General features: G+C 37.0%; 1 protein-coding gene across 15 annotated transcripts in view; it reads right to left on the reverse strand.

Annotated features, from left to right (window-relative positions):
* The window catches only part of MYCBP2 (MYC binding protein 2), a 175,104-nt gene that overhangs the window by 92,107 nt on the left and 63,661 nt on the right, over window positions 1-19,336 (reverse strand). For 14 of the 15 annotated variants that reach the window (XM_074535571.1, XM_026793781.2, XM_026793784.2 and 11 more), the window contains 8 exons: window positions 13,153-13,272; window positions 12,420-12,501; window positions 6,466-6,583; window positions 4,384-4,588; window positions 3,880-4,033; window positions 1,419-1,591; window positions 239-364; window positions 16-143 (listed from right to left, as the gene is read on the reverse strand). In XM_074535571.1, coding sequence (XP_074391672.1) covers window positions 16-143; window positions 239-364; window positions 1,419-1,591; window positions 3,880-4,033; window positions 4,384-4,588; window positions 6,466-6,583; window positions 12,420-12,501; window positions 13,153-13,272 — 1,106 coding nt within the window. Of the gene's footprint in view, window positions 1-15; window positions 144-238; window positions 365-1,418; window positions 1,592-3,879; window positions 4,034-4,383; window positions 4,589-6,465; window positions 6,584-10,353; window positions 10,478-12,419; window positions 12,502-13,152; window positions 13,278-19,336 lie in introns of those variants that run through there. The other variant, XM_074535576.1, reaches the window with a different exon arrangement.

A 19,336-nucleotide genomic window follows, 5' to 3' on the forward strand; every position in this document is an offset into this window, starting at 1 on the left:
AACCAAACTTCCTACCTTTATTTTAGCAGTGTATTCACCTCTACCACCAAAAAGACCAAGACCACCAAGCAATATATCTGAGTCAGCACAGAAACGGATAGCTTCTACTGAGTGGGCTGAATAACCCCAGCCTCCTCCATGACCTGCAGAAACAAACCCCAACAAAAATATAGTTAATCTTAGTCTGTTGTTCTGCAACCTCATCAGCATGTGCTATGAAATTTTAGTGTGTACATACTTTCAAATCTGTTAACAACACTATAGTCTTCTTTAGAATAAACTTTCATTACTGCTTGAGTCTCTTCTTCTGTATTTGCAACACCCATTTTTAAGTCCTGCATAGCAGCCAAAGTATCAAGGCAACCTAAAAGAAAGCAAAACCAAAAAGAATTCATTCTCTCACTGTTGATTATAATAATTAAAATAGAAATGAACACTAGTTAAGAAAATCAAAGCAATCCAGTTGTTTTGTCCCTACACCACACATATGCTACCAAGTAGCTTTATACTTTGGATTTAGTTATGGGTCACTGCTGCAGAATCTCAAGGCTTGCTAATGAACATAAACTTCATTTATTATCCAGAATAACAAACAAATGTGATTTAACCTACTCTGAAACTTTGCTAATGGCAAATAAATTGCCAGTAACATTTTTTTATATACTTTTCTTTTTACACTTAAAATATTACCCAAAAAGAGTTAAAGTAGGAACTGAATTACAGTCAGATTTGAAAATCTTCACAAAGGTGTTTTGTTTCATACACATAAGTACTAGCATGCCTTACTCTGACACAGACAAAAAAGTGCTGTTCAAGTTGAAAGTTACCACATCTCCAGCACACAAAGAAGTGAGCAGGTCAAGGAACAGATGACTTATCATAATCAGTGGACAAGTGAGTTAAAATAACTGCGTACGTTGCACATGGCCAGTTTATATATGAACACAGTGTACTTACGTGTTGCATTTTTAGACCACAAAAAACTACAAAAGGAAATAGCATTTCCCTTAGCCATTCATTATACAAAACTGAAAAGATTTTATATACTGCATTTACTTGAAAATAAAAATAACTTATTGAAGATCACTTTTTTCAGGTCTGAGTTCTTTGAGATTCCAGGTTAAGAGCACTGACTTTATTCTGCGGACTGTCCAAAAAGATCCTCTAGGAAGGTCTCTTACTTTATTATGTAGACATCTAACAAGGTCGACCAGAACTCTAAAATCCTTGAACATCATTAAAATGGCAGAAGATAACTACATTAGCCTAATTATAAAAGTTAAAATGAATGGTGAAAGACTACAAAGTGAAATTTTAAATAAAAAAGTCAGAAGTTTTTAGATTACAGTTTGTTTATACATTAAGCTATGTTACTTTACTTTGTCTAAGGTTCTGACTCATGAACTATAAATATATACCTAGAATATGCAAAGCTGCATGAGATCTGGTGGTTAGAGCTTTGGAACCTGTTGGCAGAGCAAGTTCTGGACTCAGAATACTACACCGGGATTGCATGTCTGGAGCTGAGGGAAGCCTGGAATCAGCAACTACTGCGTTGTAACTCCACAGTTCCCTGGCATTTGGGCGAAACCTGGAGCAAGAGAAAACAGAATGAACAAAATTTGTCATCTACTGAAAAAATACAGACCCTTACCAACAATTACATTTTTAAGATATTTAATGTAAAATGTAGATCTGCTGGTATAAACTCTTGAAACTGAGCACCACTATCACAAATATATGAAAACTTTATTAGCTTAACACTCCAGCAAACAAAAGGATACAAAAATATTATTATACCTTAAGTCAAAAAGTCGTATTAGGGTTTAGAAATTTCAGAAAATATTAAGATATTTCTCAAAACTAACAAATGTTAAAACAGCATTATCTATTAAGAAGTGTGAAGTAACAAGCTAAGTACTAAACAAAATGGCAGATGTGTTGAAAAATTTTAAAGATGCCAAGCAAAAGGAAAAGGCTTACCTTCAAATAAGAGAAAAAAATCTTGAGGAATCCAATGTATTTTGTTTGGGCTTTTTTAAATGGGTAACATCACCTCATGAGTTTTTAAGGGATTATACAAAAAGGGCAGCATAAACAAGGGAATACAAAGATTTTCTATAATATAGATTAACACATAGAAAAAAGAAAATGAAATGTTTGAAACCACTACATAAAAGGAAAAACAGAAGACATAAGTCTATAGGAGTGTTCTGAAGAAGCACAAAAGGAATTTTCACTTGCTACACTTTCAAAAATCTTAAGGTCAACAAAATAGTTTTGGCTAAAAATATTAAAGGGCACCATATAGACATTCAGGATTTTAACAAGTTATCAATGTTCAAATTTATACACATGTGACATTCCACATCCACTTGAATTTCTACTAAGAGATTAAGTCACAAAGCTTTGCAGAAATGTTTAAGCTGCACATCATCAGAATGTTGTCTCTGTCCAAGAAATTGAATCCATCACTTAAATAGGCATGAATCAAAATGTCCAGAAATAATAATATGCCAAGTATTTAACTACTAATAGGCATGTTTATTAACATGTCTCTTACTCAGACTATTTTTCCATTTTCTATTGAACAAGAATGGGATATAACAGAGAAATAAATCTGCACAGTCTCAAAAAATCCACTCTTCTGTTAAGTATTTAAGCTCTGGATTTAGTTCCATAGTCCCCAAAGTACTACAAGACAGTAAAATATCTCAATTCATGTTTATCCATAATATCTAACATGTGACTTTTTACTTCCTTCAGCTGGATAACCATTTTATTGTCTTCAAGTTGAGAATCATTATCTTGCCTCCCCTGAAACTTACTGCATTCCCATGGTCATTGATAACTGGTTTAGTTCACAAATTGAGTTTCAGTGGATTTAAACATGCTGAAAATATAGAACTCTAAGGGATGTGGGTGCTGCTCTTATTTCTAATCTCAACATAATTTAATTAAAAACTGAACCAGTGGAATCAAACAATCCTGCAGATGTGCAAAATGCAGAACTGCAACCATCCAAGGTAATTCCTATGTCATAAGGGAATGTGCCTGGCAAACACATGCTTCATTTTTAACTGGCTTTTAAGTTCTTGAATCTCAATTCTGGATGAAGACATCCAAAGTAGGACACAAGTAGCTTTTAAAGACATGATCCTATGAGATATCATCTCTTCCAGATGAATGTTGGCTAGCTGAGCATCACTCAAACTTGTTTTGTCTTCAAGCAATTTAAATATCGTCAAGCTGACAAACTCAGATGGAAGTTCAGATTTCTCTACAAATCCTAGTTAATATACCTTTTAAATTGTTATAGAAGAATTGAATGTTATGATTCTGTGTTTCTCAAAGACTACACTTCAAAGACTGAAATAAATACAATTGGTCTGAATGTCTATGCCATCTAAATAAACACATTTACTTTGACCTCCCGAAGTGTCAGAACTGAAAAGAATAGCATTGCTCCACCCCTTCTCTAGTGGTCTTAACTACTAATGGCTGACAGAAGAACAACAATTTAAGACTGAATTGGGCAGCTGAATATGGCAAGGAAGTTATTCAGTCAAGTGTTAGGTAGATGGAGGAAAGGGATTTAGGAGAGTACAGAGACAAAACAGATTTGAACCCCCAAAGTATTATGAGACTGGAATGAGAATGATGCAAAAAAGAAAGGAATTTTAAAAATGCAGACAAGAGAACATGTTTGTTTTGGGCTTACTTGAACAAACCATCCAAAAATGTGAAAAAATATTTATGGAAGACTAAAAACTGTTTTTCATTTACAGAGAAAATAAGCATAACCAAATCTCCAGCCCTGAGCAATATTTTAAAAATTATTTATATATTACTATTTTAGTAGCTATAATCCACACTTGCCTCCAAATAACATCATAGACAGGATCCAGACACACACCAGAACCTTGAAGGTCTTCCTGCTCAGAATCATTGAATGTTTTGCAACTGCCATCTACTTTGTTTATCAGAAGACATTTAAAAGGAGGAGGTTCTGATCTTGAAGCTGGTACCAAACCTAGATCAGGGAGTAAAAAGAGGAAACATGAAGACACCACTCATTAATGCTTTATGCTCAGAAAATGGCATGTTATACAGTAGGGAAGAACAGATATACTGCTACAACAAAAATAAATAGAGATAAGATTTAAATGCAGGTGAAGGTTAGACTTTGACATTATTATTTTAAATAAAAAACAACTTTCTAAAGAAAGGATCACCATATGTAGTAGAACTAGAAGGCAAAAATATTTTCAGTCCCTCCATCCATGTTTTTGACTTGTTGCTCCTCTATTGTTTACACAACTGAACCCACTTTCTCCTCCAGTACTTCTATAAGCATTTAAAATAACAGAGAAGAGTTCTTGCCTATTATATGCCTGCTTGCAAAGATCTCTGATGTAGCAAGCACATGAGAATTAATGAGAGCTTCGTCGATCCGGAGGAAAGTCTGGTCCCCGCTTGCGCCAATCCACGTAGCTTTGCGCCCATACTTGGAGCCTATGTTAGGCATTGGGGCTGGCTTTGCATTCCAGTAGGGCATGTCCAGAATTGGTCTGCCAAGCTGACCTTTCTGTAGGAAGAATGCAAGAATCAGTAAGTGACAGTAACAGTTAGTGTCAAAGATAGAAAAATTACTTCAATAGTTCTGTCACACAAAATTGGTAAGCTGGAAGAGAATTTACCACAAAACTACCTTCAAAATGCAGTGCCTGCTCCAAGTGAAGTGTTATGCATTTAACTACAAGGAACAAGTTACTGACAGATATACTCCTCCCTTTTCAGCTAAGTTTTTGAGTAAAGTTTTTGTTAAATACAACTCCAACTCTCTATGATGGATAACCCTGCTCTTCATCTTCAGTATCAAATATAAAAGTGTTGTTTTCCTACAATGTTCAATATCTGATTAATGTCAGAGCTAAACAAGGAATAGATTCATAAGGAAAAAAATTTATATTCAGATAGACCATCCAAGTTCCATTCAATTCTGAATTTATATGGGCTAAGATTTATACAGCAAATACCTCTTAAAAGTACCTAGAAATCGATTAGCTCATCAAACTTGAGCTAAAAACAGTGCCTCAGCAAGCACTGCTGCACATGCTCATGAACACTTATCTGGAGATCTAGGGCTTAACCTCTATCTACAACTAGTTACTGAGATGGACCAACAGTTCATATACTGCACCTAAGTATGCAGAAAAACTGCTGCCAGAAACCTGCTCGTGCTCCATCTACCTCCCTCAGGCACAGAAAATGCACTGCATGCAAAAGAAGTTAAAATTATTAGAGAAAAGAAAAATGTATATACAGCAAATGTCTTCTGTTCAGCACATTACTCATCTTTCTTCATAACAACATAAGTAAGTAAACTTGGTGAAGACATTTTCAAATAACATGCTTTGTTTTGATTTAGTCTTGACTTTATGAAGCTTTCAGCAAACTTTCTAGTACTACAATATTAAAACCAGACACAAAAATCAAGTGCTTTAAATATGGCCTGAACTTATTTTTTTCTTTTAGCAAAAGGGGGAAAAACCCTCAGCCAAATAACAAGACTTTACACCCCATTTCTGAGAGTGAACTTGGGTTTTCAGGGGCCAAGTTTTACTTCAAGACAGCAAAGCTTAAACCTTTACATGTTTACATGTCAGTTTTGACGGGAACATAGACATCAAAGCTTTTGCTTAAAGTATGAAAAACAACAAAATATTACTCATTTTCAATTCAGGACATGACTTTCTACTCCCAAAATTTCAGTCTTCACTTTTTAATTTCATTTTTTTTGTAAAAAGATTTCAAAAGTTGAAATTTCTCTTCTGTTGTGTCAGGCAGTAAGTAGTTTTTTAAGCATGTAAAAATAGCTCAGTACTTATATGCTACAAGGGGCATCTTTGCCAACACAGAGAGGCAGAGAGGGAAGTAAACAATGCTTAAGTGCCTGTTTACTGAATATAAGAATGGATTCCACATGGACATGGGGAAATATACTCCATATGGCTATGAAAGAAGACTACTGGAGTTGTGCTGTGCTGTTCTGAGCAATAACCCCTCCCCTCAAGTGTAAGCAGAACTTCTGCAACTCATTGCTGTTTCTATGGAAGAACCCAAACCGCTTTTTTCTATCAAATGGAGACAGGTAATAGAATAGGCAACAATTACTTAGAACCAAGCTTGAAACAGTAAGAGTTTGAGAAAACGGGTGCACTTTATAAAATAACACTGTTTTGAATCACCATCTTTATTAAAATATTAAAAAACCCCAAGAATTCCTGGGATTATGCTTTTCTAATCAGAACAATATTAATGGCTAAATTTTAAAACATAAGTACTAAAGACATGCAGAAGTTATGCACAGTTCTGTAAGAGCAAGCATCAGCAGTCTTGAAAGGTCTCTGAACAACACATGAACTACTAGCTTATTCCCATAAACAAGCAACATTTCCTTACTGAGAAACTTCCAAATGTGAAAACCTGGCCATCCATTAAGAGAATAGCTGTGTGGTTGCTCCCAGCAGTAACTTGTGTACTAGGACCTGGTAATGCTTGCACCAAAGTGGGACATCCCCTAGACAAAAATAAATTAACTCTATGTCAATACATGGTCACGCAGCATTTAAAACACACATTGTAAGTATTTCAATTGCTGTGAAATATATTCACTAGATTCACATACTATAGGAACTTAGAGCCAAGAAACATCTTGCATATTAAACCAACAGAGGTTTGAAAGACTGCACCAGATAGTTAAGTTTATGCCTTTCTGTTACAGGGAAACAGATCAAGGACCCTCTCTTAAGTTAAACTCAGAAATTAGCATAGAGTAAGAATTATTAATATATAGTTCTAGAATTACAGATGTGTAGATACAACAACATATACACATGTGTATTTTTGTATGAACACAAAATATATTGCAATGAAATATATATTTTAAACAGTAAAATATGTTCAGAGAACTCTACTTAAGCACTTAAAAAATACCCTGGAAGCAATCAAAGCCTTAGTCCAGTACAGTTACCAGAAGCAATATTGCTACAGAACTCCCAAGATCACTGGCTAGGGAATTATAAAAGAAATAAAAGTTTACTCTTCATCAGCTCCTCTCCCATCAAACTCAGACTCAATAAAGAATAGACCTCTCCAAACTCTTTTCCAGAGAGATATGAAAAGGTCTAATCCATTTGTCTCCCAAATATGGACAGACATAAGAAAATCAACTTTCTATTTCAGTAAAAATGAGTGGGGAAAAAATGACAGGGTGTTCAAGATGCAAAGAAAGAAAACTTGAACTGATGACTTGGAATAGAAAGAGCACAAAAGATAAAAAGAATGAGACATTTTACTAAAATTTTTTATTTCAACACCAACAAAGAGAACAGAAACCTACAAGACTTTGAATTCCATAATGAATGTCTACCTAGACTTAATATTTCCTGTGGAGTTAAAGACTGTGAATTTGAAGAATAAGTTATTCCCACAATTTTATGTTTGGAAACTGGGCTCAGAGTTATACAGAGGATGACAGCACTATGTGAACTTACTTTTAAACACAGCCTTTCAAAACTAGGGTAATCTAAAATAAGAACAGGTTGTTTTATACTGGAATAAAAAAGGGCCCGCCCATGGTTACCCAGTGATAGTTTAGCAGCGGACGTGGTAAAAGATGGTTCATCTCAAAGTTCTGATTTTGGTTGAATTGCAGGTAAAACAGAAGTCAAGAAATTATAAGGAAGGTGAAGCATCATGTTCAGTAGAAAAAAGGCAGATGGGAAGATGTGAACACACAAAAATGTGGAACAGAAGAATGCAGCATGAAGATAAGTTGATAACCTAAAGAAGGATGAACACAGGTACACAGAAAAAGTATTCTTTGGTGGCAAATGTAGCTTTGAGTGAGTGACTAGTGAAGATGGAGGGACTGAAGGGCAGAATAAAATTGAGCGGAGGATGTACAACATGACACTCAAATTTAGGTGCTTATCTTGGTCTACAGGCACATGGATTTGGACATCACTATGACTATACACAGACACACAGCATAGTTTAGCAGCACCAATGATCACATTTGTCTTCCATTAACTTTAAGGAAACCCAGAAAGGCATCAAAGCATAAATAAAACATAACTACGAACTAATCCAAAAGCACCCCTGTTAAAAGGAAGTATTTTTATCATAAGGTTCTTCTTCCTGTCTCAAAATTATGATAGCTGCAGGCATGGAATTATCAATCATATCTCTATTTAAAAAAAAAGCAGTGAATATTTCATCTTTTAATGCTTAAAAACTGTGCTATTATCACCATAACTATTTGTCTTTCTGTTCTTCCAACTGACTCTATCAGTAATGTTATATGAATGCTGTGTTTGATAGCCTCTTGGCTACAGCAGAAGAAAATCAAATAAGCCACTAATGCAGAGAGATGAACTACATTACCCTCTTAAACAGCTTTTTCATTATGATCACCCAACTTTTGGAATGGCCAGCTACAGTCTATTGGTTCATTTAGAAGTGAACAGAGAAAAAAAGTAAGATACTTAACTACATAAAATAAACATGAATTGCAAAAAACTAGTTCTCACTTCATAAAAGGAAGAGGGATTTCAAAAAATACAGACAGTTTGACTAGTGCACATAGAATTTAAAACCCGTGATACTACTGAGTATTTCCCTATCCCCCTGAAACTCAACACAGGAAAGCTCAGAATAGACACTAAAGAGTCTGAGAGACTCTGGGCAAAGTTTTAACAACCAAAGTTTCTCCATCGGAATCAAAGAAAACAAGAATTTTGTATGACTGACATACCACAATTTTTCTGGGATGGAGTGGAAAGACACGCTGGTATTAAAGTCACAGAACATTTGGTCAATCACAAAAGACCAAGCTCAGCTATAGAGAAATTAACCTGAGATCCCTTAGGAAAAAGCAACGACTGCTGAATAATTGAGGAGATGTACATGCATCAGCTAACTCAGGATCCTGAAGAAGGTCCAGATGCATCCTGGCTGTCCACATGCAAACTCTCTTCCATCCCCAAAGGTAAGCATTTCTCAGAGCACTTGTAGTCTTTGAAAATTCATTATGCATGACCTGTTGGAACAATCTCTGTCCGTGGTACTGATGCAGCCAACAGCTGCCTGCCAGCTCCCAAAACATGTCGCTTGGAGCAGCTGACCGTGGTGCTGCAAGCACGGTTCACTGGGAAATGTTACTGTGTAGTGGGTGAGAGGAAATCGGTAGCAACTTTTGTGCATTGTAAGCAGAGTTGGACAACTTCATTACAGACAAAATAGAGATTTCTGTATTTTAGAAGTGACTATCTTAGAGGAAATCTGGTGAAAAGATGTAAATATGACCTGCACTCCACCACTGGAGTAAAATATTCAGAAAATACACCTAAAATCATGGTCCTAACAAACAGATAACAGAACATTTTTTTTCCCTCTGGAGTTACTAATAGTCTCTATTCTTTACCTTGAAGTGGAACATAGCTGATCATCTATGGAAGGTCTGATCAGTTTTGGTTTATGTTACTGTTGAACCTTTGGAAGCAAAATCCTATCAAGGACATATCAATTCAGTCATTCCATTTCTGGAGCTTGACTGTCAGGTAATGTACTTGCTACTGGAGTGCTGAAGTCAAGAGTTTGCACAAAAAAATGCAGGCAAATTTTGAACAGTTACAGAAAGATCCTGGAGTTTTAACTTCCAGCTTCTTGAGGGAAGCATCAGCAACAAACACACCTTTGCTTACCTGAGCACAATACATGCTATCTTTCACCAAGACTAGATACTGCAAAGCATTTCTTGTTTCCACTGAGTTTCTATTCACCAGCATCTAATTTGAGGACAATATAAGCACAGACTGACAAATCTTTCACGTAGTGAATAGCTTATCAACATCTGTCACTGTGGATGCTACAACAAAAAGCCTACACAGGCTAATTGAATGGTTCCAGCTTACTGACACGGCATGTAATCTATCTCATTCCTGCTGAAGTAGAGGAAGAATGTGTGATGTTTACAATATTCTAACAGAAGAGTCTAGAATCCCCTTAATTAAGGAGCAAGGCATGTCTGAACAGATGTTCAGAATTTAAAATACTTGACTATTTTCAAGACTTTTAGAAATGTAGCCTCCCTACTAAATCTTTACACTGCAAGTCAAAAGTCTCTGAAAGGATGCCTAAACATTACTTTTCTTTTTTTCTCCTCTCTCTTCTCTCTCTCTCTCCCAGAAATACAGTAGAGTATCAGTTCCTGAATTCAGAAGATGATGCTCTTCCTGAGGTCAATACAGGCAATGTGACACACTGCATGACTGACATACCACTGACCTGGCAGAAGCTGGCCATCTGAGCACCACTGCGTCCCAACTGAGGTGGAACTCTGCATAAGGATTCCCTGTTTCCTTCTCTGAATCCCTTACTGTGAGGACAGAGGAGAGATCTCTACTTAAAGCTGGAAAAAGAAGTAGATCAATGAAGAAATTATAATTTGAATGATGGTGCTAAATAGCAATATAGTACTACAGCCAGTTCTCATGCATAGGACATACTCCAAATTCCTTCCAGGCTTTTTTTCAGAGACTTTCTAGGTCTGATGTAGAATGATACAAAGGTCTGTGCCAAGTCACTGGCACCTCCTCAGCTTCTACTTTTGGTCAAGCACTATCCTTCAGTACAAGAATTTTCATATTCTCCTTTAGGATCTCACTTGGAACTACTACTGGGCTTCATCCAGTTTCTACCTAAATAAGCAACAGATGTAGGATTTACCACCTGAAATACTGACAAATACAGCAGATATCTCCAAAGCCTTCTGACAAGCCAAGTGATTTCATCAAAGTTAGAAATAGGTGACATTAGGTTACCAGTACAAATGTCACTGCTATGTGTACTTCTTCAGTCTCAAAGACAGAAACTGGCCTTTTTCTAACAGCAACTTGAATTGCTAGTTTAAGCCATTGCTCCTGGGAACAAATACTCAAGAATTTCCAGGAGGGAAAAACAAAGTACTTGTCTGCAATATGACTCTATCAGACAGAAACCCAGACGGCATCCACCAATCTAAGGCAAACTGAGTAGGGGTAACAGTTCAGAGATTACTATCAGGCACAGCAGCCAATATAAGGCAGTATTTCCAGTATGCTTTCTTTCTTCCCTCTCCCCCTCTGGCATAGTGAATCCAATGCAAGTTTTAAGATGATGAAGATTTCTTCAGGAACTTGACAAAAGAAAGAGTTTTGAAGTCTCCAAAGAGATTAGGAGGATAGATGTTCAGTAATTTTCACCTGACTGCTACAAGAGAAACAAGAGAACTGAAGACAGGCCATGGATGCTCTGCTCTGTATGCCTTTTACATAAGGATACTGAGCATTACATACACAAAGTCTCAAATATTCCTACTATAGAAACCCCCATTGTGTGCATTATATGGCATATGTACATGTCCAAAGACCTAAACCACATTTCCTTTTACAGCAGGACAATCATTTTTTATTTACTTTAATGAAAAGATGTGACTCTAAGCATGAGATACCAAGGGTGAGATTGAGCTTCACATTAAAAACATCTATATTTAGTTATGTATGCTCTCACTGTAGTCAATGGAAATCAGATTCACAGAGCATGTAAGCAGCGGCTGGTTAGCCAAACACCTGTCCATGTTCTGCTGATTTCTCTACATCCACTGACCACAGTGAAAGCACACATCACTCTTCTGACAAGACCCAAAACAAGTGACTACAAAATGCAGCTGAGACCAAAGCTTAGGGACTTCATTTGGGAGATAACTGATGAGCATCAAATGAGACTTCATCATAACTGAATTGATATTAGCTCAGCTGGTCAGAGCACAGTGCTAGTAACACCAAGGTTGTGGATTTGATCCCCACACAGGCCATTCACTTAGGAGTTGGACACAATCCTTGTGGATCCCTGCCAACACAGAACATTCTATGATTCTGTGAATATTCTTTGAACTCTTATCGCTGATTTAACAGGAACAGGCTCATCTAGGTTTGCAATATCATACTATTTTAATTTTTGTGTATGTAGTATTCTACAGAAATAATGAAATCCTAATGAGGTATCAATGTAATTCTCATTGATGCAGGGAGAATTAAAGAGACAGAAGTCTTTCAAACTATTATCAAAGCAAGCTAATACTATGCACAGAAGATTTCATGCATTAAAGAAATTACTCATACAGTACAAGAGTACTGTTATTACAGTGATATTCAGGAGGTTATGGGGAGTAAGTGCAGAACAAGACCTCTTCAACTTTATTTGGTCTTATATTTGAATTTTCACACTTGCTAGCTACAGAGAACCAGAAATGTAGCCATTTCTTACGCAGCAGTACAGTAATACACAATCACGTCCTCTGATTACCAGCTTACCTGGAATTAACATCACCATGTCCAAGTTGACCATGCTGCCCATATCCAAATGTGTAAACATCACCATTTTCCATCAAAACCACTGAAAAACAACAAAATTTTTTTCTGACATACACACATGACACGGCACTGCACCAGTCCCGGTTACCCTTCTGAGTTGCAGCTTCTGATTCCCAAGAGATCCAGATCAGATTTCCACAACCCAAAACAACGAGCACCTCTATGCAGGAGTAGAGCTCTGCCATACAGAAGTTTTAAATTGACTCCAAAATTGCTTACAAGCTCTGATATAACTCAGTATATGATACTTATAGCCCTTTTCACTGCTGAAGGACGGTGAGATACCTTTCATTGCTGAAATAAGGGAGGTGATGTGAGGATTTGGGTGGTGATCTTACTTTAGCCTGTAACAAAACTGCATAAAATATGTCAGGGAAGGTTTAGGCTGGATATTGGGAAAAGGTTCTTCACCCAGAGGGTAGCTGGACACTGCAATAAGCTCCACAGAGATGAGGTCACAGAAGCCTGACAGAGTTCACGAAGTGTTTGGACAATACTCTCAGGCACATGGTGTGATTCTCTGAGATGTGACAAAATCACCCTTCCACGTTTTCAGCTTTTAGCACTCCTGCATACATCCACTTTAAAGAATTGAACACGAAGCAGTGAAGACACGTATGACAACCTTAAAAAAAACCCCTCTCTATTACAATAATTAAAATTGATTCTTTACCTGAATGGTGAAATCCACAACTGACTTGTACAGCTCGCAGCTCACAGTCAAAGCGGACAGCCCCTGGTGGATATGTTGTGATTTTGCTGGCATCCTTCTCACCTCTTTCTCCACTTCCATCTATAAACAAGACTTACAATTATATACTATGCATTCTAATAAAGTTATATTAGAAGAATGAATAGAATAAGAATAGTAAATAACTCCCCACTCCACCTCTTGTAAGGTAGAAGAGAGAACTCACAGAGTAGCAAAAGAGCTCAAAATGCAGCATCAAAGCAGATGTGCAAGATGACGGAAACTTTATTTTTAAACAATGGTACACACTGGAAAAGATCGTCCAAAGCAGAAACTTGCCAGTGAGCAGACAAAAGGAACCAGCGAAACAGAAAATGCAAACTTCAGAAGCTTTGCTTAAAAGCCATCATTTTCACTCTTTGGTAAGGCAGCATTAGTAAGTAGGAAACACTGTAGTTAAACTTAACAGGCATAGCCTAGTCTACCTTTTCCAATTACTACTCTTTAAGGAGTTTACTTGACTCCAATTCAGCCACAGAACCCCTGTTCTAAGTAGGTGACAATTACTTACATAGCTCATTTCTAACAATGCAGACAACTCACCCAGAGCCTGTTTCTTGTCTGCTTCCACGCATTTTTAGACATAATTTCTGTGATTTCTTTTAGTAATTATGTATGAGTTCAGTAAGCATGAAGTGCATTATTGATTCCTAAAGTCAAACTGCCTTCACATTGGACAAAAGCACTGAAGTGCAATGTGTTATTCCCAAGTTTCTTGCAAGCTACCATCTTCTCCAGAAATCAGAATGTTTCCTAACAGTTGCTTCTCAAAGAATTCAAGGTATTGTTAAATTTACATCTCTACTTAGAATTTCAACATGTTTTCTTGAGTAATCATCAGTGGAAGTCTGAACTTCAGGACTTCATTATTCCCTCTGTGAAGCATAGTAGTTACAGACTTACAAGAAATTTTTAATATAATTCTGCTTTGATACATAATGGTCAAGTTTTACTTTTTATTGCAGAGGAACTACTACTACAGTGAAGTCATTTCACTCTTTCATTACATGTCAGTTTTTAAAAATCTTACTGTTCAAAGAATGAAGCTATTTTCTAGTGATGACTTGAGTATAGAAATTACATGAATCTGCATGTAATACACATCTGTAAAGAACAGTGTGTATAGGTACTAATGGTTTTGAAGAATTAGGTTTAAAAGCATAGGTAAAGTATCCCTTTGAAACATGCACTATATACTCGATACGTGTGAAATGGAGATGTGGTTAAGAAAACTTGTGTCTCAGAATTGCCATTGCATTTTTGAGGTTGTGTACTACCAGACTGTACACAAATTAGAAAAAGTGTCTCTGAAGGTCTGTGTGCAGCTTTTTTTTTTCTTGTATTGGTAGCATGAGGAAATATAAGGAGACAGAATCACTGTTGAACAACAGTCCCCTCAAAATTACAGTTTTCCTCTTGGCCCCATAATTCTGCCTTAAGCAGCTCACAGTATTTTAGTCAAGCTTTACTACTTCCCAAATACAGTACCTTTGAACTTTTTATGCCTACTATTGCACTGAATTCTATGCGCCAAATCAATCAGAAGTGGTTCTAGCAGCTGATATTGCCCCCAGAATTATTTATTCAGCAAGCAGTCTGCTTACTGCTTCCCAATTTGAAACTCATACAAGTTTTTCAGACAGGAGAAGAAAACCAGCTGATTATTCTGGAAGTCTACCTGTGGCCCCTGTATCCCCTCCTCCCTCAGACACTGCTGGATAATAAAAAATATGAGCTCTCCCACTGTGTAAATGCACTTGATTAATCATCTGTCAGAAATACACATGTCCAGTAAGAATGTGTCCTGGCTGCATGCACTTCCAATGAAACACACTGAGCATACAGCAACCAGGTCACCTAGGCAGTCACATTAGCAAAATGTAGCAGCAGCGTATCAAGGGATCTGCAGAAACTTAAAGAGGCACATGTGCATTTCTGACTCACTGTAAGAAAAATATCCTGCTCTAAAGGGCTTAAAAAATCATTAATAAAAAGTTGGGATTCCTGTTATCTCAGTTGATAAATGTGATACTACCATTAAATAAAACTTGATTCTAGATCTAGCCCCATTTTCTCCAAGGTTGCAAATGAAAGCATAACACAGTACTTCCCTTGAGGAAATACTAAGTATTAGTGTGCAAGATGCAGAGACAAGTACCTTCACATGAAACAAGTTTTGCAATTACGTATCTGAGCAATAAATTTATTCTAAAGGATAATGTTCTACAAAGTCCAATTGGCACTTCCAATTTCCAAAGCTAACTTCTTAAAGGCTCTAAGAATGCAGAAATAGAAGCAACTATCCTTCATGCATATCTTACTTTGCTCAAGTGCAAAATTTTTAAACTGAAAATGGAATTCCTGTCAGCCTTCTCTGCATGGTTAGTAACTGTCTCAAGAGCTTTGAATTGTTTGGATCTTCAAAACTTGATAAGCACGTGATAATTTATGTGTGCTCCAACAACATTCTTGCAACTAAAATAGCTAGTCTTGTTTAGGAAAAAAAAGGTCTTTTGACCAAAATACACAAAGCCAAATAGAATATCATTATATCATTGCTTACTTTTAGAGCAGTATTTCTGGACTACAGTGTTTATCTGTTACTCTATTACATGGCCAATACATATCACATTTTTCCAGCAGCACTGGCTAGAAGTTACACTTAGAGATAAGGCTGCAAATAAACTGGGTCATCCTCTTTCCTTCCATTACTTTCAAACAGTCAAAGTTTTTTTAAAAAACGTGAGTCAAAAGTGGATGCTGAAAGCTTATTTGCATGTCTCAAGGAACAACTGTAACTAGGGAGATACACATTTGTTTTCCTTCAAACAACTGTGCACTTTTTCATTTCATCAAACGGAATATCAAAGTAACTGTTCCTGAAAGGGAAGCATAAAAAGCCTACTGAAGCAGAAACTCTTATGGTTGGATGCACTGGAACCTTTCAGCAGAGCAAGCTAGTATCTCCAGTGTTCTCCAACTGGAGTACCACTGAACAGCACCTTTGACTCCATCTCTCTGAGACACAAGAAAACCCCAAGGAAAAGTACTTTCTGCTGTCAACTCAGAGGGGTGCTCCATGAAAAACTGCACAATGACGGGTTTTCATGTCTGATGTCTCAAAGTTGGGGAAGGAAAGAGAGAGAACTGCAAATAAAACCAACCAATCTCCACTATCACTCAGGAAATTCTTAATTCCTGAAGATGATTTTCCTCTGCCATTAAACATGCTTAGAAGTTCTCTTGGCTCATACTGCTGCCACAAAAACCACTACTTCCCAGAAACAAAGAAAAAGTCTATTCAAACTCAATAGCAAGTGAAGTATTAAGCTTTAAATGAGACCTCTTCAGGCAAAAAACCCAAACCCAGCATCATTACAGGAAGATATGGTGGACCCTTGCTAGGCCAAGACCAGAGGAAAGGCATTTTGTTAGCCTTCTCCAACAGCAAGGATGGTGATATTCCATTTCTCGCTTACCATCCATCTTTGGAGGAGAGAAAAAGCACTTCTAAAGATGTTAAATACCCCACAGATGAAAAGCATTAATGGAATATGACTGTATATTACGAATTCTTACATTAACTGTCTCTTCACATCACATGCCAACAAATCTTGGTTCTGTTCAGCAGCAATCACCCAAATAAAGCATATTGGTCAAGTTACTGGTTAGTCTCTGTGATGTCCAACTCTCACAGGGTGTTCTGAGAGCCATAATTTACAGACTTTCTATACAACATTACTTTAACTAATCAGCCCGTGTCTGCAGCTTCTTGGCTATTTACCCCAGGCTGCAGCTAAAATACCTGTAACCAATTTTACAGATACAGTGCAGAGGGAAAAGGAATATACGCTGACTGTGGAAATCATCCACATGAGGGCAGCACAAAAAGTAAGTCTGTTGGATTCCTTAGAGGTTGCTACAGAGCTTACTTGAGCTTATAGGTGAAATAAGATATGCAGAGCCACAAGAGCACAACACGTATAATAAAGTGCTAACAAACTCACATTCTAATTATAAACTCAGTCTTAGATGTAGGTTTTTCATTGTCAGCTGTCTCACTCCAATTAGTGCTTCAAGCTACTCTGCCCTTCACATGGTATCTTAGATAGCCAAAAAGTTAAAACTAAATTCCAAGTAAGTTTTCTTGAACGTCTGGTAATTTTCTCTCAGTATTTGCAATATAGTTGACCTATATCTTGTTCCATCCACGCAGATTCAGCTTCATCTAGTCCTAGCAGTTTTGAGGTTATTTGTTTCCTTAGCATGTTTACCACTATTTCCAAATGCAGGGAAAAGGTGGCATTCAAACTGCTGAATCTTAGCTGACTAAAGAAGCTTACTTTGCTTCTTTGTTTTTTATTTCTATTCAGTTCATTTCTGCACAGTTGAGTTTACAGACTTTCATTAATCTTTGATGCTTTAAGTTTTAGTTTTCATACTTTCCAGATGTAGTACTGCATTAGTCTATAACTCTGAACTTCATATGAAGTTCCCTTCACAGTTTAGTTAGACAAAATGATCCTTTTCCAGCCTGAGAACCAAGGACACCATTGCAGCTTCAGACCCAAAAAGTACAAACAGCAGCGAACTGAGGAGAGCAAACTGGGAGGATGGGACTTCATAATCTGAAGCCGTAACTGGACAATTAACCCCAATAATGGAAATGGACCAAAACGTATAAAATTGTGAAAATTCATAAATCTGAGTTCATCTTCAGTGGAGGCACAGCCAGGTTCTTGTACTGCCCAAGGTATCCTCTGAAGGCCTTTTCAATAAATATCTACTTTATTCCTTTAACATTGTCTAGCCTGTCTAACCCCTCTTATAGGTATCCTCTCCAGGCATCACTTTTTACTAAGATGCTCAGTTATGGGAATCCATAGGGACTGGAGATGCAGACTGGAAACTCACTATCTAATTAAAGAATAAGAATGAAACTCAAATTCATTTTTCTTCTTAGTGCCAAACCACTCCATGAATACTAAACATGTCATACCTAATCCCTTCTATTAATAATTGTGAAAGACACAGAAGACACAGATCAGGAAGAGTACGCTTAATTATGCAGTTTTGGCAGTAACAATGACCTTGATATGCAGACCCTATAAATGTGAAAAGAGTAAATGACAATGGCAAGATTTCTAAAAAACCTGCTGTTTCAATGAAACTGAAGGAGTTTTCAACTGAAGAACCAAACAGATGAATTGCACAAGTGACAGATGTGGATTATTATGAAAAAATTCTTCACTCTGAGGGTGATGAAGCACTGCAACACACTGCACAGAGAATTCGAGGATGCCCCACCTCCGCAAGTGCTCTAAGCCAGGCTGGATGGAGCTTTGAGCAACCTGGTCTAATGGAAGGTGCCCCTGTCTATGTCAAGGGGGTTGGGACTGGATAATCTTTAAGGTCCCTTCCAATCCAAATCATTCCATGACTCCATGGTTTGACAATACGTACAAGTACATATCAAATACACCTTTTATAGTAGACAATAATTGTCTGAAGAAGTCCTGAGGAAACCGTCCACATTCAAGTTTAAGTATCATTATCAAGAGAAGTTCTTCAGCTGCAAGCACAGAAGTGGCAACCAGCAAGTTTAGTACTGGCCTTATCAGTACTACCAGCTGAACTAAACATTCCTTGTCTAAAGTTCCTGAAGGTCTGGTTGGCATGAAGAAGACTACTATAGCAGAAACACCTGAAGGAAGAAGGACAGTCTGGAAAGCATCATGTTCAAATGATTTGCTGATTTCAATGTGATAATGTCCTTTTATCTCTGCTCTCTTATTGCTTTTACATTCTTCTTCAAGAAGAGAGGCATGCCTTGTAAGATAAAAAATATACATTATCTTTTTCACAATTCTCACCTTGCCTGTTACTTGGATAACAACCCACTTCACCAGTTTTCCTTTTCCCCTTGGAATCTCTTTGCGAAGTTAAGGGGTATTTCTAGTTCCTAGTCAAATTTATGGCTGTCTTTTGAAAAGCGGTCTCCTGAGGCAGAGAATGGTCTAAAAGTTTACTTAAAACCTCCTTATCTGTTTACTATAAGACACAAAGAACTAAAATAAACTGAGTATTTCCTTCCATATAGCCTTCC

This window comes from Zonotrichia albicollis, chromosome 2, assembly GCF_047830755.1.
Source record: "Zonotrichia albicollis isolate bZonAlb1 chromosome 2, bZonAlb1.hap1, whole genome shotgun sequence".
Taxonomy (NCBI): domain Eukaryota; kingdom Metazoa; phylum Chordata; class Aves; order Passeriformes; family Passerellidae; genus Zonotrichia; species Zonotrichia albicollis.